Raw genomic sequence first — 21,262 nt, 5'->3', positions numbered from 1 at the left:
CAGGATCTTAGCTCCCTGACGAGGGATCGAACCTGGGCCCTGGCAAGGGAAGGGTGGAATCCTAACCACTCAGCCAACACAGTATTCCCAAACTAATGTAATTCTTGATTCGGAATGGTTTTAAGAAAATAGCTAATTTTGCACTAGCTGAGAAAACCAACTCAAAAAAAAAATAGTTTGTTTCTAGCTCTAGAGTTTGCCAAAATGACAGATCTGTAGACAGCAAGTAAGAGCTAGTCAACGGAGTCAGTTTTAACAAACACTGTGATTAGAATTCCACTTTTTAAATGGAATTTTTTTCTGAATGCTACAAAGTTTGATACTGCTTTGAAAAAAAATCCAACAAACGTATTCCTAATGTTTTGAAGTCCATTTCCTGAGTTAAGAAATTTTGATAGCCTAAGAAAAACCGGCTTTGAAAAGGTCAAGGGGACAGGGGGTTCCTTTATCACAAAAGAAATCACTAAATAAGCGTATATATAAACAACCAACTTTTAAAAACCAAACAATTTTCCAGTATATAATGGCTTTATCTTTTTTTCACCAACATAGAATCTTAAAAACAACATAGGGACTTCCCTGGTGGTACAGTGGTTAAGAATCCCCTGCCAATGCAGGAACACGGGATTGATCCCTAGTCCAGGAGGATCCCACATGCCACGGAGCAACTAAGCCTGTGCACCACAACTACTGAGCCTGCGTGCCACAACTACTGAAGCCCGTGTGTCACAACTACTGAGCCCACAAGCTGCAACTACTGAAGCCTGAGCACCTAGAGCCTGTGCTCTGCAACAAGAAGCCACTGCAATGAGAAGCCCACGCACTGCAAGGAAGAGTAGTCCCCACTTGCCGCCAACTAGAGAAAGCCCACGCGCAGCAACGAACGAAGACCCAATGCAGCCAAAAAAAAAAAAAAAGCAACATAAACAAATAGGTCTACTTCCCAGCAACAAGTGAATTTATTGTTATGAGCTTTAAAGATTACAGTTGGGTATCACTGGTCAAATACTTACGATTTTTCTTATAAAATATTGCAGGTTATTTTACACCAGGGAATAATAAGCAATGTTCATATAGACACAAGAACAAGGCCAAGTCAAAACATAAATCTTTTTATTCCTAGAAGATGAGTTTCTTATTTGAGTCTGCAAAACCAATAATTCTCCCTCAAAGCAGGGAGAATTAATTCAGGACAAGTATGCTCCGGAGTTAAATTTAAAGGACAATTATCAGGGAAGCCTTGAAATCAGATGCCACACTGCATTCTATACGGTAGACTATTACAAACTGCAAATTACAAATCCCAAAGTTAGAATATCTGCAACTGGAGTAAAACCAGGAGGCCAATCATTCCAACACATCTGAAAATAATCCTTGTAAGACAATTTACTGACTAGATGTTATTTTAGCATAAAGCAACTCAAATGCAATGTCTTCCTTAACAGTGTATCTCCAAATCATACCATTATGAAAAGGTCATATGCCATTTTCAGAGAATGACCAAACAAAATCAGTTCTCAGCAGTCTCTGGTTCTAAATATTGAATATTCCACTTTATTTATTTATTTATTTATTATTTTTTGTGTGTGTGGTACGCGGGCCTCTCACTGTTGTGGCCTCTCCCATTGTGGAGCATAGGCTCCAGACGCACAGGCTCTGCGGCATGTGGGACCCTCCCGGACCGGGGCACAAACCCGTGTCCCCTGCATCGGCAGGCAGACTCCCAACCACTGTGCCACCAGGGAAGCCCCTGAATATTCCACTTTAAAATAAATAAGTTATTGGGTGACTGTCAAGTACTTATTTAGCAGTCATCAGATGTGATCACAGATAAAATAAACAGAAAAAATAAGGTTATTTGCTCAGAGAAGAAAAATATCACATTCCATAGACTTTAAATTAACCCTTCTAATTTTATGACTAAGAAATATGAAAACCATAGTAATTTTCAAGAGAGCAGGCCTGAAATCACAGAAGAGAAAATTTCCTGGCAGCCAGGGCTATACCTGTCTCTGGCAAAGATAGTTTGGAAACTCAAGGAGTTTTATTAACTACCTTAAGTCCTCTAAAACACCCAATTTTTAAAAAAAATTTTTTAAGATCAATGGACAGAAAATATTAGGGTAGAAAGTTATGATTGATAAGCTTCTAATTTTACATGTCTGTCACATATGGGCATTCTAGATAAACAGGCTTATTTTATAAGCAATAAAATGCCTACTTTGCTACATTTAAACAATGACACTATTTTAAAAGAATCAATTTATTATCAACATATGACAACTTTGCCAAAGGTAAAAAGAATAAATGAGAAAGAAGGAAGTGTATTATTAATTTCCTAAAACGATACCAATTTGCATGTATTTATAGCACTTTCTAGTTTTATGTTCAAGTCAAACATGGTATCCCCTTCCCCTTCCACACTCAAATGGCGGGGTGGCGGAGGAGATCCTCTGTCAGCTGTGATTAGATGCTTGAACTACAAGATCATGCAGACTTGTGGGTGGAGACTGCTGCTTTGGCTCTTTGCTATAGACAGAGCAAGGAACGGAGCTATCACACAGAGCTGAGAAGAATCTGCCACAAGAGACAGGAGAGCAGCCTCGGTCACTGCCTATCCAGATCTCTTTTCACCTTGTTCTTGGCTACACATCATTTAATGCTCTTTTGTCTCAAGGCATTTTTTGCATTACCACCACCCATTATCCCATTTTCTTCATTTTGCTTGGTCTTGAGTGGTTCTCTGTGCCCTCTAACAAAGTCAGGTAGAGGGGCAGCTATTAATGACCCTGTTTTACAGCTGAGAAAGCAGCTCAGGGGGAGGCTACTTGATCAAGCTTTAGCGATGCCTATTCGATGTAAGCATTACTGTCCACCATCCATGGCATCACGTATGATGAGGACCATCAGAAGTAGCTCTGGACTGATAATCAGAAGGCTTAATTCTAATCTTAACTACTCTTACCTGGGTATGATCATAGCCAAGTTACCTCTAGTTTCAGGCTGTTTTGAAAATAGGTGGTTGGTTTTAGCTCTGGTTAAGATGGGGTAAACATTTTCCACCCTGTCTATCCTACTGAATGCAACTAAAAACCCTGGAGAGAATACATAAAGTAGCAATCTGAGAACTGAAATGAGAAAGAGCCAAATCCACAATTACAGTTGGCAGACAGGGCTATAACTGTCTCAGTAACTATTAGAACAAGCAGACCCCAAATAAACAAACAAATAAATAAGCAATCAAGGTATGGAAGTACTGAACCAATTCAATCAACCAATGCCATCAACCAAGCGGATCTAACTGACATTTATAGAACACTCCATCCAGCAACAGCCAAAACACATAGCCAAGTGCAGACAGAACATCACAAAGATAGCACCACTGGGTCATAAAACAAATCTCAATAAACAATTTAAAAAACTGAAATCATGCAAAGTATGTTCTCTGACCAAACTGAATTTGAATTAAACTAGGAATCAATAACAGAAATTTAACAAGAAAATCTCCATATACTTGGAAATTAAACAACATACTGTACTTCCAAATAATCCACTGGTCAAAGAGGAAGACTCAAGGAAAATTTTTAAATATTTTGAACTAAACAAAAATGAAAATACAAAATATTGAAATTTATGGGATGGAGACAAAGTAGGGCTTATATGGAAGTCTGCCCTAAATCTTTACATTTAAAAAGAGGAAAGATCTCAAGCCAATAACCTAATTTCCCACCTCAAGAAACTAGAAAAAGAAGAACAAAATAAACCTAAAGGAAACAGAAGAAACAATGAAGAACAGAAATCAGTGAAATTGAAAATAACAGAAAAATCAATGAAACCAAAAAAAGCTGGTTCTTTCAAAGGATCAACAGAATTGATAAACCTATAGCCAGACTGGCAAAGAAAATAAAGGAGGCAGATACAAATTACCAACACTAGAGAATATGGCTACAGACTCCCCACAAACACTAAAAGGATAATAAGAGAATGCTACAAACAACTTTTGCATATAAAACTTGACTAACTGGATAAAATGGACCAATTCCTTAAAAGCCACAAACTTCCAAAATTTATCTAAGAAGAAATATATAACCTAAATAATCTCACATCCGTTAAGAGAAATTGAGTTTGTATTTTAAAACCTTCAAAAAATTAGCTGAAAAAAAAATTAGTTGGCTGGACTAGATTAAGGCTTGGCAAACTTCTGTAAAGGGCCAGATACCAAATATTTTGGGCTTTGGGGGCCATTCCATCTCTGTCACAGCTACTCAACTACGCGACTGCAGTGGAAAAGCAGTCATAGATTGTAAGTAAACAAATGGGCATGGCTATGTTCCAATTAAATTTACAAAAACAGATGGCAGGCAAGACTTTACCAGAGAAGTTTAATTTGTCAACCCTACACTATGATAACTAATGTCACTTCAAAATTCTAAAATGTATAATTCTATATTTCCATGGTCAAAAATCACTGACAAATAGTTCAAGAAAAGGATAATGCAAGTACTATCACACAGAGATAACTGACTCTGTTTTGACCAAGACTTTCTAGAAGTATATATTGTAGTAAACAAAAAACCCTCCCAGACAACTCACCACTTCAAACTAGTCCTGAATGAATCATTACCTCAAAGACGAATCACCTTATTAACGTGAAAAATCTTCAGTGTTCTCAAATTAATAGTACTTTGGAAATAAGCAGAGTATATGATTATGAACAAAGCCTAAAAATCCATGACACATAAAACTAAGGGTCTAAGTTTATTTCTAAACTTGTGTCATAATGACCATAAGAAACATTGCCAAAAATGTGGGAGGAACTACAGAAGAAAATTTATATTGCCTATTATCCCACCACCCAGTGATAATTACTAATATTCTGATATATTTAGAGATTATTACTACCGTTTAATTTAGACACATTTTTTTAGATATAAAAGCTCTTCAAGCCCGCCTGACATCTAAAAAGCATAAATTAATACCAAGGACAGTCTAACAGCAGTCTCCTGTAGGCTAAAATCTGATGCATCTGCAGCCTGACGCTGGGCAGGCTTCGGGGTCTGCCCTATCATCCTGATTTCTAGAGACCATTCTACTACTGTTCCATTAAGCCAGCGCCATTTTATCTAATATATAAACATGCATCTTTCTGCATATAAAAGGTTAGGAACTTGCCTGTTAAATACTGCAATCCATAATGCCAGAGTGGCATATACAGGAAGCACCTCAGGCCTCTTAAAAAGCAACATAAAATATAACTAGGGTGAGATGTCCTCCTCAGACTTAAGAAGTTCTCTTAAACCTCTCATTTCACACCACAGAAAATCACACAATTTTTGACAAAGAAGCTTTCCAAATTAAATAAATGCTAATGTCAAGAGGACTAAGTCCTAAACATGCTCGAATTCTGCATTCAATGAAACTTCTATTTATACCTAAATTCTCCAAATATGCTAGGCAGCTCACCGAAAAGCTTACACCAGCAAATCAATAAAATCATATAGCTACAGAACTATGGACTAGCAATACAGGCAAGAGTCTACTGCAGGGGCTTCCCTGGTGGCGCAGTGGTTGAGAGTCCGCCTGCCGATGCAGGGGACACGGGTTCATGCCCTGGTCCGGGAGGATCCCACATGCCACGGAGCGGCTGGGCCCGTGAGCCATGGCCGCTGAGCCTGCGCTTCCGGAGCCTGTGCTCTGCAACAGGAGAGGCCACAACAGTGAGAGGCCCTGCATACCACAAAAAAAAAAAAGAGTCTACTGCAGGAAACCCAAGGGTTCACACAAAGATGAAAATCATAGCATATCATATAACAAAACTCAGGCCCTGTAGCTGCACATCAGAGCCAACTGAAACATCTATGACACTCAAGTAACTCCAGAGAGTCTAGCTTGGGAGAATACTCTAAAAAAGCTTTCTCTTCTTGTTCAGCTCACTTCAAGCAGCTATACCAGACCTGGGTTTACCTTATTTAGTGTGAAGTATTTAACTTCAGTAATAAATTTCAGTAATAAATTTCATTTATAAAGCTATACAGTGAAAAAACCCATGATTATTAAAAGATGATGATGTAAAATCGTATTTGCTGACTTACAAAGATACACTATGATAAAAGTAGTAAGCATTCAGATTTTCAGGTCACAGGGATCTGAGTTCAAATCTCAGCTATATGAGTATTTTTGAGCAAGTAACAATTCAATAGGGTTATTATGGAAGTCAAACAGGTAATAATGTATGTCTCTCAGCACAATGGCTAGTATATGGTAAGCAGTATAATAGTAAAGACAATCCTTATTTCTGTTGTCAAAAAAGAAGAAACAGTAAGAAAAGAACAGATAAATGTGTACATACACACATAGAATGAACTCTGGAATGCTATATACCGAAAATGGTGATATATAATGAACAGAGAACTTTATAATCAGAAGAAAATCAACCTATTCTAATTTTGAAAATAAGAAAATGCAGCCACAAAATAATGCAGTTAACAAGCTCTTCGAAGGAGTCCTTCAAAGGCTTGGAAGCTTTGGCTCCGCAAAAGTGGTTCCAGGAAAGCATTTGCAAAACTGAGAAGAGATTAGCATCTAGATTAAGTGCTTCCCCTCACTGCAATAACAATATATCTTTGAGAGTGAACATTAACTGCACCTTATTCATATATTCCATATCTAACTATTATCCAAATCAGATAAAAATTTTATACCTGATATGCTAACATAATCAAACCCCTGAAATACAGGCCCAGTTCAATACAAAAAATGTCCAGTTACTTCATTACTCTTTTAGGATCCTACAACCTCCAACGTTTCTGGGCAAGAGCAAAGATAAAATTTAACCTTAAGCAACATCATCCTCACCTGGTCCTAAGCTGTACCAATTTTCTTCTGCCTAAAACTAGTTTAAGGTATAAAAAATACAAGCTACAATAGCTACTATGTAAGTTACCATTCTGGACACTGAAGGAAGAAGTTGGGACTTCCCTGGTGGTCCAGTAGCTAAGACTCCGTGCTCCCAATGCAGGGGGCGGGGGTTCGATCCCTGGTCAGGGAACTAGATCCCACACACTTCAACTAAAGATCCCACATGCAGCAATGGAGATCCCGCGTGCCACAACTAAGACCCAGCACAGCTAGCTCAATAAATTAATTAATTTTTTTAAAAAAGGAAAAAGTTGATGCTTAACTCTTATCTACTCCCCTTAGCTGGTTGGTTACCCAGTAGTCAGAATTATCCAAGAGAAATATAATACAAGCAAGAAACAAAAACTACATACATAATTTAAAACTTTCTAGTAGCCATAAGTAAAAAGAAACACGTAAAAACTAAGAACAGATTTTATTTAACCCGATATATCCAAAATATTATCAATGAGATACTACTGAGATATTTACAGCTTTTTCAGTGCAGTAAGTCTTGGAAATCTGGTATATAGTTTACACTCACAGCACATCTCAAATTGGACCTGTCACCTATTAAGTGCTCAATAGCCACATATGCCTACTGGCTACCACACTGGATGGAACAGAGCTAAAGCTACTCAAGCCCAAGGCATGTGTTTCTTCTCACCAATTATAAATTCTAATTCTAGTCAGTCAGCATATGACCATGAACTGCTGGACAAGATTGCTCAGGTCAAAACCAAATGGAATTCATTTCAAAGACTGAGGGTCATTTATGTTTCAAACACCGCGTTAAGAGTTTTCAGATTGGGGTCAGGGGGAGGGGGGTTAAAGTGGAGAGTTTTGTTCATTTGTTTTTTGAGGGGAATATGAGTGTGATAAAAGAGACAAATAAGTTTGGTCCCAATAAATTCTACTGCAGTACTGGGAAAAACTCAAAGCACATGCCCTAACAAAGGGAGAAAGGACCACATTAAGGATCAGCATATCCCTTAGCAGAATGAATAGTGTGAAAGAAAGAATTCAGCTGTACCAGGTACAGGGCTCTTCAGAAGGAGACTTTTCAATGGCATTGAAATACTATCTTCAGAGTATTATAACACAGAACTGGGCTCCAAAGTCAACTACACATTTAAGAAACAGAAAGTTTAACCTATTAAACTAGTAGTTTGTTTTAACCCATTAACCTAATTGTTTGTTTTTTTAATTTTGTTCATTATTTTTTTTTACTATGTTTATCGTATAACATAACATTTACCATCTTAACCAATATTAAGCATATAGCTCATAGGTCTCAAGAACATTCACATTATTGCGCAACCATCACCACATCCGTCTCCAGAACTTTTCACTTTCTCAAACTGAAGTTCTCTCCCCATTAAACAGTAACTCCACATTCCCATCTCCCCCAGCGCCTGGCACCCCCATTCTCCTTTCTGTCTCTATGAATTTGACAACTCTAGGAACCTCATGGAAGTGGATCATACAGGATTTGTCCTCTGTGTCTGGCTTATTTCACTCAGCATAATGTCTTCCAGGTCCACCCATGTTGTTGCACCATTAACCTAATAGTTTGAATGTTATACGAATATTTTGTGTCTATGCGGAGAACATTAAGAGGGTTAAAACTATTTTAAAATTTAAAAACACTCTGCATACAAGAACGGAGACAAACTGGAAATACATATACCTAAATGTTAATAGTAATGGTGGGTCAACAATTTAATGCACATGTATGATTTTCAACTACAAAAAAATAAACAAAGTGGCAATAACTTTTTTCAAATTCAATTACATTTCACTTTAATTTCAATCCATTCACTTTTTTTTTTTTTGGCCACACCCCGCAACACGTGGAACTTCCCCAACCAGGGATTGAACCTGCACTCCCTGAAGTAGAAGTGTGGGGTCTTAACCACTGGACCACCAGAGAAGTCCAATCCATTCACTTTTTTTTTTTTCAATCCATTCACTTTTAAACCCATCCAAGCTGTTTTTCTTTCTCTAGAATCCTCATAGGCAGAGTAACCTTAGGCTGATAGAGCAAGAACAAATTAAACATAACCACAATAACTACATTTCATTTCAAGGAAAGCTGGAAGTCATTTGTGAAACAAAGATCTACTGAACAGTCAAAAACCCTCTGCTGTCAGGCATCTGAAGCATTTCCATAATGTTTAAGTAAGTAGGGGTCAAATGCATTACCCTTAACATCAGTATCTCTTAGAGCATCATACAGTAAGTTAGTGATAGATCTAAGACTATCTATCTCTAACTCTTCAAACTACAATGCAAGTAGAAGCATTAAGGCTGCTGGCCTCCTGGCCCTTGGAGCCTTTAAAAGGGAGTTTGGCCCTCACCCTATGATCTAACATATCACTTCCATTCACTGCTATTTCAGAGTATTAATTTTTTCCAAAAATGTCATCTGTATACCGAAAGAGCTAAAGGAAGTAAGGGTAAATCACCCATGGCCTCCTCCCCCATAACCCTCTAGAATGTAAGGTCAATAAGGGCAAGGATCTTTGTTTTTTCCACTAATATATCCCTAGTACCATGAATATCCCAAACTGTTCACTTTACCCATTCTCCCAATTCAGCGTGAGTTCGTTAAGCAAGCACCTATTGAGTATCTCTACTACCATTATACTAGACCCTGAAAGAATATTTTTTAAATAGTTCCCATCTTTCAAAAGCTTAAAACCTAGTTGCAGAAATTACATGGATATAGGAAATACAGTTGAGCAATGATTCAAGGAAGTAAACAATTGAGCGCAAAACTTCAAGCTACAAAGAAATAATGTAGAATGGTGTAGTCTGAAATGGCCTTCAGCAAAGAGATGGGGGGGAAATGTGGGCCTTGAAGGAAGGGCAGGTTAGGTTTAAACAAGTAGGAAGGGAATTTCAATAACACAATGAACAATGTCCTACTGAAGGCATGAGCTCAGACTGGCCTGAGCAGGCAGAACAAACTGAAGTGGAGAAAGTGAATACAGCCTGGAATAAGACAACAGCAGTGGAGACAAAAAAGGACAAATGCAATAAACCATCGTAGCACTTTCTCCACCTTAACTGCACATTGGAATCTCCTGGGGAACTTTTAAAAATACTGATGCCTGGAACTCAATTTGGTGATTCTGACTTAATTTGGGTACAACCTAGACATCAGGATTTCTAAAAGTTTCTTTTTCAGAAAAAGCTTTTTTTTTTTTTTTTTTTTGGCTGCGTTGGGTCTTCGTTGCCGCATGTGGGCTTTCTCTAATTGCAGTGAGCAGGCTTCTCATTGCAGTGGCTTCTCTTGTTGCAGAGCACCGGCTCTAGGCACGCGGGCTTTGGTAGCTAGAGCACGCAGGCTCTAGAGCACAGGCTCAGTAGTTGTGGCGCACGGGCTTAGCTGCTCCGCGGCATGTGGGATCTTCCCGGACCAGGGCTTGAACCCGTGTGCCCTGCCTTGGCAGGCAGATTCTTAACCACTGCACCACCAGGGAAGCCCCCCAGGGATTCTAATGTGCATCCAAAGTTAAGAATCATTGCCTTATCCCACCAACTGTACATTCTGGAAAAATAAAACTTTATTAAATTTTAAAAAGAAAAAGAATCATTGCCTTAGAGGAAACACCAGTGTAACTTGATAAGTGGCAACACAGGATGAAGAAGGAAGGCTCAAGAAATTACAAGATTTTTTTAAAAGTATGTATCTATAAAAATCATGACATGACTGAGAGAACCCAGGAAATGAAAAAAAGTAAAAATACGTGAACCTTTCTGGATTTTACCACTCTGTCAACAAAGTTCTAAGTACTGAACCAGTTTTAATTAATCCAGACTGTCTCAATTCTCCACATACCATAATTATTTATCTAATATTTTTCAAAAGAAATAATCAAAACTTAAAGTGAATCATTTTTTTAAAATCAAGGTAAAGCTCAATACAAAGATTATAAAATAAATACTCCATTCCAGCTAGAAATAATCTCATCCTCCTTGCAATCCCCATGGTATTTTAGTAGTACCTATGATGGTACTCCCAATAAATGTTCTGTAGAGATGCTGTATGTTTCAGAAGGGAGGGATCAATGCCTCATTCCTCCTTTTACACAGCACACTACTCTGCAGATGACACATACTCAATATGAACTGAGTGACAGGAAGATACTGCCGGTTAAGTTCTGTCACTGGAGGTTCTAACTGTTCTTGAATGCTTCATAAATAAGCAAAAATCTATCCCTAGTTGATTCTGCTTCTTGCAGACCCTTTTACCATTCTAAGCTTTCTTCAAATGTGCTTCATTGCCCTCCCCCTTTATCCTCACTCCATCACTTTTTGACAGGACACAGCCTGATCACTGTTATGTGAGTCAATTCAAGGAAACTAAATATTTTTATCTTTAGAAGAAATGTGTTCAGAAATCATCTTCTAAAATATATTTCTGAATACTAAGAGAATTTCTTTCAAAACCCCCACCATAATCCTTAAATTTCAGCCTGACATCAATCACTGTTCTAGTTTTCACTTACATAATAAAATGTTATGTAAGAGTGCTGTTATGGTCTCCTTATCTTCAGTATAAATGAGTATCTCCCACCATTACTTACATCCATGGCGCAAAATAGAAAGTACTTTTTGTCTGGCATTCTGGGGAGAATCTAGGAGGTACCTCATGATCAGAGATGGCTAGTCCAAGATGTGACCAACCCCAAGACTCAAGGAATATCTTTTAGACTGGTTAGGAAACTCTAGTATGGAGGAATGAGAACAGATTTATCACATACTCTTCCCCACAAAGGCTGTTTTTAAAGTGGTTTCCCAATCATAACTGCATTGGACACTTTCGTACCACTTCAGCACACGATAGTAGATAACTGATTCACATACATGCCATGAGTCTTTGTTTCCCTGAGCCAGTCTTCAAATTATTCATTTTTTTATATTTTCTGATTTTCAGGCTTATATATGCATTTTTAAATGTGTCCCACATTTTCACTGTGACTTATCAACCACTTTTTCCATTTGATTTAACTAAGCCTCTAATCTCATTTTTCTGAGGTAGACTGCATACGATCAAAACATGGCAATGGCTTAAAAAAATTCAATATGCTTCACTAATTTCACAATATGGTAGAAACAAGATAAACAAAGGAAAGCATTCATCTTCACCCTAGGAATTCCATCATGACTCACCATTATATGTTCACTTATATAAGAATATAAATGAACAAACAAGATGTATGGCAAATGAACAAATGAGAAAGTACCAAGGAGCTTTTTGTGAAAACTATTAAATAGGGAAAAATCACTAGTGAGAACTAATCTGCATTGTCCTTCTTCCCTTTAAAATGATTTTATATAATTTTTATTTAATTTATTCCTTCTTTGCCACAGTAAAATACTGGGTACAAGGTCTAAACTACACTAACCCTAAACCAGCATTAAATAACTGGAATGAAAGAAGTATTAGGGAAGGAAAAAAGAAGACATTAACAATACAGAAAAGAAATCAACAGATACAGTATTTTCTATGACAAAAAAATTGTCAGGTATCCAATTTCACAGCACTGGTTTTTAAACACAAACCTTAAAAATTAAAAAACACTACTCAGTTCACCTAATACACCTCTCTACTTGGCAATTACTTACTCTTATAGCACTGCACATGGCTTATTCAAATAACTTCATCAACTATGAATATTTTCAGCATTCCATTTTGCCCAAAATTAGATGGCCACCTACATGTGATAATGGAATTTTAGGGGCATTGAAGGTTACTATCCCTAGTAGACACATGCTGAAATATTTAGGTGAAGCAATACAATGTCCGCAACTTACTTTCAAATGTTTCATAAAAATAAAAAAGGTTGTATATGTGTATATATACATATACATGCATATATTTATACACACAAACATGCACATGTATTTACATGTTAATTGGTGAATCTAGATAAAGGGTTGATGGGTGTTCATTATATGATTTCTGTAAGTTTAAAATTTTTCACACCAAAATGTTGGGCAGAAAGGGGGCACTACAGAAAGCCATTTATCCATTCCTTGAAAAATTTTACTCCACCCAAGAGTCAAGAAGCTAAAAACATATTTGACATATATAGTTAAAACATATTTGACATGTATAGTTAAAACATGTATAGTTAAAAGACCTCTTAACATGTATAGTTAAGACCCAACAATTATTATGGAAAACTCCTGTTACTTCAAAGAAAAGTTCTGAAAAACACCTCAGATCCAACATCTGCTATAGAAAATTCCTCTTACTCACATTGCCCATGTACTCCGAGAGCAGGTCCTGCAAGGCCTGGCGGACAGCATTACACTCTGCCACGATTCTCTCACGCCGGTCATCACGTGTGCAGGATGAATCAGCCATCAGGGCAGCCCCACTAATGATGCTTTCCAGGCGCTCCTCCAGGGAAGGCCTAAAGCGCTCCTCGCTGAAGCTCAAGGGGTCCACAATGATTTGTTTCTGCAAAGGAAGCATTATTGAATGCTAGTGTAATCTCTATCCCCTCCAATATTCAAGAAGGTGAGGAAAGTGTTGATTAGGAACACCAATATATAACATAAAAATTCCAATGCCCGAAACAAAGTTATACTTCTTGGCAGATGAGGGGCATCCCACACAAGTTGGCCTATGGTGGATTACTTCTCAAAGAAGACGCTGGAAGCAATACTATCCAGCGGAATGGGGCCTGAATAAGGTACAATACCACAAATGCAAACAGAAATATGTCGGCATAAAAATCATGTTCACATTACTTAATCTGAACATCTAAAGGTCAGCCTATGTAGTAATAGTAAGTTACCAAATGAGAATTACAAGGAAAATAAACATTAGCACTCTTGTTCTTTTCTATGTACTGAGTATAAAACTGCTACACGACGTTAGCAGAACTGTTTCACCACAAAAAATAAATAAAAACAAAACACTGACTTCTGTCTTCAAAGTTTCAGAAAGTAATGAATTTATAATCAATTTCAATTTTCTTCATCTTATACATTTCATTAAAGCTTATAAACAATTCAGTCTCAAATTTATCCTGTTAATTCCAAACTAGAGACTTGCTTTGCTGAAAGACCTCCAGGTATTCTGTAAGAGATGACAGGAACCTGTCCCAACAAAGCCACTCTCTGAGGTACAACTGCCCGCAAAAGAATAAATCCTTCCTCTGTCTTCCCTTCACTCCCCTGACTCCACTTAAATCCAGCTTTACCACTGATGAGTGAGGTCAGGTCACAAGTAAGCTATAGGTACTAGGTCAAACATCAACACCCCCAGGACAAGATCTACTGGCCTTCCTCAAACTTCTCCACTTGATACAATTTATCCTTACACCAATAAATGTCTGTACAAATATTTTGCCTTTAATTTTTCTTTATACTAACTATGCTCTTATTGATCTCAGTTTAAATGCCAAGTTTTTTCTCTAAAAAAAGCTTGCCCTTTTCCAATAAGTACACGTCTTCTTTCCCTTCCAAAGAACCGTCAGTTTCAAAATTAAACATACAATTCCTTCGGTTTATTATTAACCTACACTTTAGCTGATTATTTTTTTACCAGATTAAGTTACTGCAGTATTTCTCTGGTCAAAACTGAATACATAACATCTTCTTCTCAATGACCAACAGGAATGAAGAATGAATGGTCAAAGAATTTTAACATAGAGTCATAGAACTTCAACAGACCTGTAACCGTTTAGTCCAACCCTGTCATTTTATGAATGAAGTTTCACTGTAGCCTTAAGAGGTTAAGTGACCTCTGGTAGACATTACTCAACTTAGGGCAAAATGTAATCTGTACCGCCTTGAAGGGGGCAGTACCTAATACTACCAAATTTGAAGGGGAAAAACAACAGTGCCAGTTAATTGTAAGATATATCTTAAGAGTTTGCCATAAAGTCATTTAATGTTTAAGGCTCCAGGGTAAAAATTCAGTTCTAACATCATGGTCTTTAGGCTTAATACTGTCTTTACCCAAGACAAAGTAAAGGGGTGAGACAAAGGAAAGAAAAGTAAAGACCAGAAAAAACTGTTAAAATGCACTCCATTATATTGCTTCTATACCTCAAAGCACTCCTGCTAATGAAAGGATGCTGGTCACCTGGAAGGCAATTTTCCCTTATGTTAATTAAAAAAAAAATAACATAACAGTTGGTCTAAAAAAACAAACAGAAAAAAAAACCACTTTAAAAAAAATCTTAAACTGCTGCCATCTACTGGAAGCCATGAGGCATTGTGGGTAGGAATTTAAAACCATAAAACACACGCCCAAAAATTAAGATTAAAGTTGATACATAGGATAGTGTATACACAGAATATATACACAGAACAGATCTGGGGCATCATCTATAAAAGGTAATTATATGGCATTATGCTAAGGAAGTATTTTAATCCTAAATTTGCTTCCACTTGATTAAATTTTGTCTATTATTTAGTCATTGAGAAGAGAAGTGTATCTAGGCAGACAAGTCAGATTAAGATGACAGCACTAATGCCGTAGTCACTTATGATGTGTCTGTATCTCTCACTGACTGTGAGCCCCTGGAGGGCAGAGCCTAAGTGCACTTTGCCTCTGTATCTCCCATAACTTCATATCTACCAGAAGGTTAAAGTCTTGATTGAAATGAACCAAATTCGTATCTTCACCAAAGAATGACCTCATAGGAAACACAAGTTGCATAAAAGAATTCAGAAGATTAAAACTAAAAAAGAAAAGAGAAGGGAAGGAGAAGAAGAGGAGGAAGGGGAGGGGGAAGAAAAGATAAAATGCTTTAGGCCAAGTCAAGGTCAAGTAGACTGATGGTTCATAAAATCTCTTTCAACTTAGACTACAAATCTAAGGAGAAATTGAGCTTTCATGAGAAACCTTGATCACATTTCCCCAGAAATCTGTTAACTTTGAGGGATGGTCAAGAGCCTGTAGTCTCCTCCCAAGTATAACTTACATCAAAGTTATTGAGGGCATATGCCAGTTCTCCTCCTCCACCCTGGTGCTGGGAGGCATCATCTGATGCAGTAGCCTGGGCGGCATTAGAAATGCCTGTGACCGCCTGCTGCAGCTGCTTATATATCAGGTCTCTGTTGGCCTTATAGGCTGCGACATCAGGGTGCTGTAGGCATGCCTGGGATGCAGTATAGAGGATTGGAATGTTTTTCTGCAGGATTCCTCTGGCTGCAGCCATCTGATCACGATGGCCCATATCTTTCAGTTCCTACAAGAGTAAAACAAGAATATGGGTTCTACTCATAAAAATTTGTCAGTGAATTCTGAAAAGTTAGAATTTCTACTAATTAGACAATATTTTCATTAACAGCCTGGCTTGAAAGCTCATCACAAAGGAGGCAGTATGGCTTAGTAGGTAAGAGTTCAAACTTTTCCAAAACACACAGACCTGAATTTGAATCTCCAGCTCTAATTTTTACTATTATGATACTATTTAAACTCTCCATCCTCAGTTTCACCTTCTGTAAAATAGGAGCAATAATATTACCTCTTACAATTGTCTTGAGGATTAAATGGAACAATGCATGTAAAGCATCTAGAACAGCACTAAATAAAAAACAAAACAAAACTGACTAGCATCTTGATTACAACTTTATAAAGATGGATGTACCTATTCCAACCAAAATAGAAAAATCAGAGACACATTTAAACACAGTAAAACTTATTAAGAGGATTTCTTTTTTATTAACTTATAAAAGTTCACTGAAAGATTTTTATGAAATTTGGGATGGGATACCACAAGTTTACACAAACTACGCAAACCAGCCAGGTGAGGATGTGGCAGGCTGTTCTCCCAAGTACAGAACATCTCCCCTCCCACATCCCAAAGACCACCTTAGGACCCGGATTATTAAGGCATAAAGCTGAGGCTCATGGACTCCATGACTTTAATCCAAAAGGTTTGTATTTCACTGTAATACTCTATAGACATGTAGTCTTAGGTGAAACTGTCCTTTTTCAATTTCCTCTACCCCATAATTATAATTCAGAGTTAAAAGGATTTGAGGTTCCTAACATGGATTCAACTACCAGCATCTACTTGGTAAACTGGGTGAATATGCTAAGTGATAATTAAGTGATACCAATAATAAGCAAGATGGAAAGGGGGTATTTCTGGTACCCCTATGTTACTGCAATTACTCAGAGAAAACTAAGTCTTCAGTAAATGTGGACTGCCACCACAGAAGAGAAATATAAGTGATAACCATAACTGACCACCAACTGTTCCAACTCTATTTTACGTGTGTTCCTAGAAGTTCAATGTTAATGTCACCAACTGAATCCTAGAGTACAAATTTAAATGTTTTTAAAATGAGTATTACATGTACAAACAGTAAGAGAAAACTGACTTAGAAAGGCCAAAGTCAATTACTCAACTTAAAGTCTGACAGCTGTTTAATGGCTCATCTTTCTAAATGAGTTCCTGATTAAGCATTAGAACACCAAACCTCCTCCCTTTTCCTGAAACTTCATCTCACTATATGTTTTAGGTTTGCATCTTTATTCAAACCTTGTATAATATGACAGCTTACTTTTCCTCCTAGAATTCTTTTCTCATTTGTAATCTGAATTTGCAAGCAATAGCACACAGCACTCCAAATGCCCTGTAGCGCCATACATTAGGCTAAATATTCATAAACAGGACCCTGTGGATTTTGAGAATCAGTGATCATTTCAAGACTCAAGCTATGACAGGTGGTTGGGGCTCACCATTATGCTTAAACAGCTGGTGCACGTGTTCTGTATGGCATTGTCTAAATGTCTTGCCCTCACCACAACCTCAGGGACTTTTAAGTTTTCTAAGGAGGCATTTGCGTTTAAGCAGTTAATAATGTCCTTTGTTTTATAAAATGTTTTGCAATCAATTTTGGCATTCTTCCTAAGTATCTATAACCTAGATATCAGTACAGCCTCTTGTAAAGGTTAGCAAAGACACTTGTGGTCACCTAAAGTTATAATAGGTGCCAAAATTACTATTCAACATCTGACTTTCCTAAAGCCGCTGCCTGGCCTGGTATGATAAACTCCTACCTTTCCAAAGACTACATCAGGTTCAATACTCAGAAATAGGACCCCATGGATTTAGAGAGTCGACGATCATTTCAACTATGACAAAGGTCTAGGGCTCACCATCATGCGTAAACAGCTAGTGTACACGTTCTGTGTGGCATTTTCTAAATGTCTTGCCCTCATCACAATGTATCTTTGGTAGACTTCTTTGAAAAGTACGGGGGATATATTTTAATCTATGATGAAAATGACAGCCACCATCGTTTGTCCTAACTGCTAAGGTGTTCTATTTTCTCTCTTTAGAATTGCTTTTGCCATAGGACAAAGAAACTAGGTTTTGTTAAGATAGGAAAATAGACATTATCACAAGGCAGCACGACTTACTATAATAATGATCAATCATAAGAATTCTTTTCAAGATATATAGTCCTGATAAGTAACCCAGATTAGTGAAAAAAAGTGAGCTATTAAGCAGTGTAATAGATTACTTAGAAAATTATAGAGTTCCTTGGTCTACTTCAGCCTTCATGATTCACCAATCTGACCAATCCAGTTATATTTCAAACAGACTCAGGAACAAACAGAAAACATAAAGTGGAAATGACCCCTTTCAACATAATTCGGACCAACTATCACATGCAGTGACCAAGAAACAGAAGCTAAATTCTAAGCAATCCATAACACTTTCTAACCAAGACCTGGAAATTCAAGTGAAAGTTTCCTCTCATGTCCCTCTTAACAATATAAAACTGTAGCCATAGATACTTTTTTTTTGGCCACACCGCGCAGCATACAGAATCTTAGTTCCCCAACCAGGGATCGAACTCCGTGACCCCCCCACAGAGTCTTAACCACTGGACAGCTAGGGAAGTCCCCACAGATACTTTTGATCAGATGTCTTCTCTTGGATTCAAATGACTATACTTAAAGAAATGGTCCATGGTCAAACCCATCCAGTACAGGTGATTTACACATGAAACAGTGGCAGTACTATCCATTACCAATTTGTCTGTTCAGGCTTTCAGAAAAATAATCATGAAAGAGTTCACAGACTAGGTAAGAAGCACAACATTTTTACCAAACCTATTTCAACAAACTCATGTACCTGGGTGGGTAGATTGTAAACATCAAAGTATTCCATCTTTAGCATATTGGGGAGGCAGAATTGAAAATGTAAGGCAGAGGTAGTCCTCTTCACAGGAACCAGGGTGGATTCTGGCAGATCCTTACCTCTGCCATCTATTTCACCCTTACAGTCAAATAAGAGCCTGCAGCCTAATAGAAATTCAAAACTTCTAGTCAGCAAATAATATTCTAGCCCAAGAAAGTAACAGATTATGGTCACACACAGAATCCCATTCCAGGATGGATCTGCAGTACAGCAAAATGGGTTATTCTCTCTTTAGTTAAACAAATATTTATTGAACACTATTGTATCCAGGCAATGTTCTAGGCATTAGGGATTATAGTAGCAGTTTAAACAAAATCCCTGTCCTCTGGAGCCAGACAAGCCTAGGTTCAAAACCTGGCTCCACCACTTACTAGATGAATGTCCATGCCAAATTACTTAACCTCTCTATGCTACATACAGTTCCTTCACGTATAAAAACTAATATCTGATCAATTATAGGATCTACCTTATACTGTTTTTGTAAAAATTAAACAAATTCGTGTTTATCAAGGAACTGTAACAGTGTTTAGCACATAGTAAACACCTTTTTAAAGTTATTCATTATTATTTTCAGCAACATCCTCACCCCCACGCCATGTTCCAGAAAAACCTTAGAGACAAATAGGTAAATCCCAGAGTGCCTGTATATCTCATAAGGTTCAACATTTCCTCACTGGGTGGCTGTTGCTTAAATGGTACAAGGGAGGCTAAAGCATCCAAGTACACACATCACATCCAAATACTGCTCTTGAGGAAGAGCCCTTTTTCTAGACTAGGGCTGCCTGCAAATATAAAAGGCTTGATGAGGAGGTAAATTATTATACACCAAACCCGGGAAGAGAAGGAAAGGTCAAAGGTGAAAACAGTCCAGAGTACTAAGCATACAGCAGTAGAGGAATTCTGCCAGAAAACACATGTGCAAAATTGTGACCAGTAACTGAAGGAGGCCAATGGGCAGTATCTAAAAGGGAGCATGAAATTTCCACCAGGCTGGTACTTTAGGATAAAATGAGTTGAGTTTAATTCCCAAAAACAGCACTAGTTTATAGAAATATACACCAAGGCCCAGGCCCTATAAAAAGTCACTTTACGATCAGAAGGCACACAGGCACCCACAGCCAGCCTATTCAACAAATTCTACTGTAGGAGGCTAAGGCTAAAGGTTAAAGAATTAGGTCCAAGGAAAACTATAAATGACCATGACATACTACAAACCCAAGACAAACTTTAAAACGTATCACTCAAGATACCAGCAGAGGGACTTCCCTGGTGGTCCCAATGGTTAAGAATCCACCTTCCAATGCAGGGGACGCGCGTTCAATCCCTGGTCTGGGAACGAAGATCCCACATGTCGCGGGGCAACTAAGTCTATGCACCACAACTAGAGAGCCCAAGTGCCGCAACTAAGACCCAACGCAGGCAAACAAATTAATTAATTAATTAATTTAAAAAAAAAAAAGATACCCACAGAAAACAGATGGTAAAATCAAGCTGGGCAATTCAAAGATGGTTTAGGGACTATGCTACAAAAGGTATGGGCAAAGTTCAGGAAAACCACAGGCTATTAGGGCACTTAGGCCCAAAGAGACAAAACGAGGCAGCAGTTACCAGAACCCAGGAAGTGAGGTGTGGGGAGAATACCACCCAAGAGAGGCTATGACTTTTAGCAACCCAGGGCAACCAGCAGGGAGGGATAAAACCCTATCCTCACTGTCCTCTGATCTCCTAATAGCGCTCCCAGTGGCCAACCCAATCAGAAGCCAGAGAGCAAAGAAGCCCCTGGATGCAGTCCAGACAGGTCAGGTCCCTGGGGCAGAGAGCAGGGTGACCAAGGTCAGAAAACAGACATGGAGGTGCTAACAGAAGATCATCTGGCATGTTAACTAATAATTTCAAGATTTTTATGACATCTTATTTGGGAAATGTTTGAAATTCACTACTTTTTTTTTTTTTTAAATACACCAGGGATTATGAAGGAACTCTTCATGGATTCATGGCACACAGAATTAAAACTCAGGCAGCATTACTTTCCAGTAAGTTTCTCCAGTAGCATACAAAATTCTGGACTATTATTGTGTTTATCTCAAGAACATCATCAATTTACTTATTCCACCATTTTGCAAAGATATGCAGTAGTGTCAGTCTAAATGTTCTCACTTTCCTCAAAT

The 21,262-nt window shown here is 37.9% G+C and overlaps 1 protein-coding gene across 1 annotated transcript in view; it reads right to left on the bottom strand.

Moving 5' to 3' along the window:
• CTNNA1 (catenin alpha 1) overlaps positions 1 to 21,262 on the bottom strand; it is a 177,072-nt gene that overhangs the window by 91,455 nt on the left and 64,355 nt on the right. The window contains exons 6-7 of the mRNA XM_079917702.1: positions 15,855 to 16,121; positions 13,172 to 13,375 (exon numbers count right to left, since the gene is read on the bottom strand). Coding sequence (XP_079773828.1) covers positions 13,172 to 13,375; positions 15,855 to 16,121 — 471 coding nt within the window. The remainder of the gene's footprint in view (positions 1 to 13,171; positions 13,376 to 15,854; positions 16,122 to 21,262) is intronic.

Source organism: Stenella coeruleoalba, assembly GCF_951394435.1.
Source record: "Stenella coeruleoalba genome assembly, chromosome: 3".
NCBI classification, from domain to species: Eukaryota; Metazoa; Chordata; class Mammalia; order Artiodactyla; family Delphinidae; genus Stenella; species Stenella coeruleoalba.
The sequence above is the reverse complement of the archived record's forward strand: the minus strand, read 5'-3'. Positions and strand labels throughout refer to the sequence as shown.